The 4,510-nt window shown below is 48.5% G+C and overlaps 1 protein-coding gene across 2 annotated transcripts; it reads right to left on the bottom strand.

The window, feature by feature from the left end:
- Positions 1-219: 219 nt before the first annotated feature.
- On the bottom strand, positions 220-3,974 carry TPT1 (tumor protein, translationally-controlled 1). Of its 2 annotated transcripts, none has more exons than XM_081214918.1 (6): positions 3,814-3,974; positions 3,474-3,547; positions 2,753-2,943; positions 2,270-2,375; positions 1,348-1,468; positions 220-429 (listed from the first exon to the last, which is right to left on the bottom strand). In XM_081214918.1, the coding sequence occupies exons 1-6, from the start codon at positions 3,839-3,841 to the stop codon at positions 320-322; spliced, it is 630 nt and encodes a 209-aa protein (XP_081071044.1). In that variant the 5' UTR covers positions 3,842-3,974; the 3' UTR covers positions 220-319. The 2 variants fall into 2 exon arrangements, with proteins under 2 accessions (XP_081071044.1, XP_081071043.1); XM_081214917.1 differs by having other exon boundaries at positions 1,352-1,468; positions 3,814-3,973.
- Positions 3,975-4,510: the final 536 nt, after the last annotated feature.

Raw genomic sequence — 4,510 nt, 5'->3', positions numbered from 1 at the left:
TGGCACTGCTATGAGCATGGTCTTCCCCTTTATTTCAACTCAATTACTGTTGATTCTTGTTTATATTCCAAGTCCCGGAAGTGGTTTTCATTGCAGAAGTTATCTGAAGATGGTCTTATGCTTTCTAGTAGTGGTCTACAACCAGGTTCTAGCTTCTCCAGGAAGGCTACACAGGATGGATTTAGATATTACATATTAAACTAAGAGGCATTCTCTCAATTGAGTTTAAATGCATTTTATTTTTAGACAACCTACATGACATGTTTTTCCTCAAAAACAATGCCTCCGCTCCAAACAAATCAACATCAAAACGAAGAGCTCAAGATGACATCAGTCCCATTTGTCTAAGTCCTGGTGTTGTGTGGATGAAAAGCAGCAGCCAGCCAGTTATGACGAGCAGGTGATAGATCCAAACAGCCAAATTTGTTACTGTAAAAACAAGGAAGACCCCATTAACACCTTTCCAATATGAAAATATTTAACGTTTCTAGGCTGCAAATGTATTCCCCTATTCAATCTGGGCTGCCACAAAGACAGACAGAAAGCGCAGGGATTTTTCTTTTGCATCCTAGTGCAAACCAAAAGAACAACAGCAGATTGTTCAAGGTCTATCAGCGGATGCAGAAATGTCTCATTCTGAGAAAGTTCCACTCACTTTGTTCTAACAAAAGCCTCACACATTCTTTGAGTCCCTTTAGACATTTTTGTTCATTGCTGCCCCAATCCTGTTTAGTGTAGCCTTAAATTTATCTTACTCCTAATTTACATAGAAGCCCCTGAAAGCTAGGATAATGAATGCCTTCATTTCTATATCGCCTCTAGCAATTCCTTGCACAGCAGACATTCATTTAATTTTAGTAAAGCAATTGGCATATTGGATCAGCAGCCAACTCTAAACTGTATTTACTAGAAGCTAGTAACATCAAGGCTTTCAGGACCAGCTGCCAATTATCAGTAAATAAGGGTGAACGGTTTCTTTACAAACAGGTTTTAATACTCATGTATATGTGCAGCAAAATAGGAAGAGAAAGGCAGTCTGATTTCAACAAGCCATTTCTATAGGGAAGATAAACATAGAGTGTTATCTCTGATCTCTAGAGCTCAGTATTTAAGCTATGCTTTGTAATGTCACCTGTAAGTTTTCTGCAGATAAAGACTCTAAGCCTTTCTGTACCATAAAAATCTTTTACATGTGAAACACCCTCTTTATGCACCTAAGAGAAATAAGACCTAGAGCCTCAGTTTAAAATACTGTAGGATCCATTCTAACCATCCTAGTGGCAAAACAAGGATTATGCCTAGCATATCTCCATTTTTACATTAATGATTCAACCCACTTCTTTATACTCACACATTTTTCCATTTCTAGACCATCCTTAAAGAAAATCATATATGGGGTCACACCATCCTCACGGTAGTCCAGCAGAGCAACCATGCCATCTGGATTCATGTTTTCACCAATAAAGAACTTAGGAAGCAAACAAATACTCAGCATTAGATTACACACGGATGTGTTGTATCAAAACAATAAATCAAAGGATGATTCAGAACACGGCTATTTAAATCAAGGGATTTCAGCAACTAAAGGCTCTGATGCCTAGGAGAAAAAATGCTCACTAATCAAACTTCAGTTCACTCAAAGTACTAATAATAACCAAATAAAAGTACAGAGCAATCCAGGGACAGGAGGCTTTCAGGAAACTTACTCAGCCCCACACATCCATTTCCAAACCCTACAAACAAGGCTTTTTACATAGTCAAGCACAGGGAACATAAAGCTAGCAACGAGAGCATATCACATGAGAAATTATCTTATGGCCAGAGGATGTATGAAAACCAAAAAATTAAAGAGCCAGGTTGTGTTCGTTTTTTTTTTTTAGGGGTAAAGGAAGGTCACTGAAGTTTCTCAATAGGGCAAGCTCAGATCAGAAAGGGCTTCAGTGGCAACAAGACACATTGGAATTGGAAAGAGAAAACCGGAAGACTACTTAGGAGTTAACAAGCAATTCAAGAGAAAGAACTGGGAAATGTTATCTGAGTACAGATAAGATTCTGGAACCAGAAGACAAGATCTGGAAACATGCTTGGGAGCAGAGAAAGCTACTTCCTACAGCCTAGACTACTGGAGTTCAATCTATGAAGTATTTAAACAGTTCAAAAGACCGAGAAAATAACCACAGCTTAGTTACATCAGAGATTCATCAAGCAACTCATTATTTGCTCAATTAAAATTGTACAATCCTTCGGTCCAAATATTTAAGTTATTTACCTGATAGTTTTTGAAATTAGCAAGGATATGCTTGATTTGTTCTGCAGCCCCCGTCATAAAAGGTTTTACTCTTTCTGGTCTCTGTTCTTCAAGCTTCCCTTTGATTCTAAAACAACATTTTATTGATAGGTTATTCGGTTCTGAGCAAAGTATATTTTCATTAAGTAAAAAATTACAAACTGAAACCAGCTGTCGCTGAGCAAAATAACGTGGCGCACGCAACCAGGAAGTTACTAGTTCACAGGAGGGATGTTTTAATCAACAAGACTGTTTCTAACTTGGAATTTCATCTAAAAAGGTAAAACCAAACCACATGCTCCAGTATGCTCACATTATTTTACTTATAGGAAAACCACCACCCTTCTGAGCTCATTAATAAAAAGACCTCTGACAAGCACGCCTGCCGCTAAAAGTCTCAGTTAGCCAACCCCTAAATCCTAAAGGATTTTCAGACCTCGACTGGGGTGTGCCGGGATCACTTACGACTTCATGTAATCTTTGATGTACTTCTTGTAGGCTTCTTTTGTGAAGCTGGTTTCCTGCAAGTGATGGTTCATGACAATATCCACACCAGTGATTACTGTGCCTTCGGTACCTTCGCCCTCGGGGCCTTCAGCGGAGGCATTTCCACCAATGAGCGAGTCATCAATGTTACCCTCTGTCCTACTGACCATCTGCATTAAGAAAAAGTTCAGTTGCTACCACATCCTCGACTTCACCATAAACGCATCCAAAACACCTACGCTGGCACCTCACGTACCCGTCATCCTTCCACCAAACGTTTAGATCTTGTCCAACACCACGAACACATTATGCGAGAAAAAATTCTACAATCGATTTCCTGAAACACCTCAGCTCAACAGTTCTTTGTTGACCGGAACGAAAAGGGGGTCATTTACAACCCAGTGGAAGTTTTGCGTGGGCTGTCGGGTTGAAGAGCAAGTAGGGATAAGGCAAACGTTGAAGGACCTGGGGCTCCCAAACCGGAGACAACCTGTCCCGCACCGCCTGGGAGGAGGATGGGCGCCGAAGCGGCGGACCTATTTCCAGGCTCAGCTCCGCCTCCACTTTTCTAGAAAAACCCGAGCCCGGAAAGAGCGTCTCCTCCGCCAGGAGGCAACGGCGAGGATTGCACAACCCCCGGGCGGGGGAGCGGCGGAAACCCGAGCCTACCCAGCCCCGCGCCGCGACCCAGTCGACTCACCTTCCCCTCCACCTCCAGACACAGCCCGTCCGCGACCTCCCGGATCTTGTAGATGTCGGAGAACATCTCATCATCTGTTCGGGGACATATACCCGCCGGTCACGGTACGCCCGAGGCCCGAGCGGGCGCCATTTCCCGCGCCGGCCGGCCGCACGCGGCCCCCGCCCCTCCCCGGGCGCTCGAAACCCCGACGCGCGCCCCAAGCACCGACCCTCCTCGCTCCCAGGAAGGCGCCGGCATCCCCCAGGCCCACGACACGGCGACGGCGGCCGCCTCCCTGCCCCCACCCACACCCCCGTCCCCCGTGCGCGGCGTTAGGGGCAGTGCAGCCCCGACTCACGGCTGATGAGGTCCCGGTAGATGATCATGATGGCGACTGGAGGGAGACAACGGTGGCACTAGCTTAGGAGCACGGAGCTCAGAGCGAGCGCGGTGCAGCCGGAGCGGCGCTCGGGGGGAGGGGGGAGCGGGCGGAAAAGGCCGATTCTGCCGCTCCCCAACCTCATATAGAGGGCACGTCCCCCTACGTCATCTCCCGCTGCGCCTCCGGAAGCGCCGCAAGCGGTGACGTGGCACGCAGAGCCACGCGGTGGGCAGGGCCACTGCGCGGGCCGAGGGGAGGACAGGCGAGCATCCGGGGACTTGGCCCCGGGATACAGTGCTGCGCGTTCCGCTGGGATCCGGGGCGGCCTAGGGAGAGGAGGCGGGGTGGGGAGGGGAGGGGAGAGGAGGCGGGGTGGGGAGGGGAGGGGAGAGGAGGCGGGGTGGGGAGGGGAGGGGAGAGGAGGCGGGGTGGGGAGGGGAGAGGAGGCGGGGTGGGGAGGGGAGAGGAGGCGGGGTGGGGAGGGGAGGGGAGGGGAGGGGGCAGAGGGAAAATGTCTGAGGGCTTGTAGAGGGGGGGATGGAGGGGGAGGAGCGCGCGGCGGAGGGAGGAGGAAGGGGCTCCCGGGCCCTTAGTGGTGGAAGCGGCGCCTGGGGCCCTGCCCGTCCCGACACTTCAGGGTGGCCCTAGAAGGTGCTGGGTCTAGGTGAGGCTT

The sequence above is a fragment of the Mesoplodon bidens genome, assembly GCF_964165515.1.
Source record: "Mesoplodon bidens genome assembly, chromosome: 17".
In the NCBI taxonomy this organism is placed as follows: Eukaryota; Metazoa; Chordata; class Mammalia; order Artiodactyla; family Ziphiidae; genus Mesoplodon; species Mesoplodon bidens.
The sequence above is the reverse complement of the archived record's forward strand: the minus strand, read 5'-3'. Positions and strand labels throughout refer to the sequence as shown.

What these genes read in the sequence shown, in the direction of transcription:
- TPT1 (XM_081214918.1), bottom strand. Translation starts at nt 3,841, where the DNA reads ATGATCATCTACCGGGACCTCATCAGCC. An exon ending in GTCTGGAGGTGGAGGGGAAG is followed by an intron (nt 2,944 to 3,473) that starts GTGAGTCGACTG and finishes TTCTTAATGCAG; the next exon opens with ATGGTCAGTAGGACAGAGGG. An exon ending in AGAAATGGAAAAATGTGTGA is followed by an intron (nt 430 to 1,347) that starts GTATAAAGAAGT and finishes TTGTTTTTACAG; the next exon opens with TAACAAATTTGGCTGTTTGG.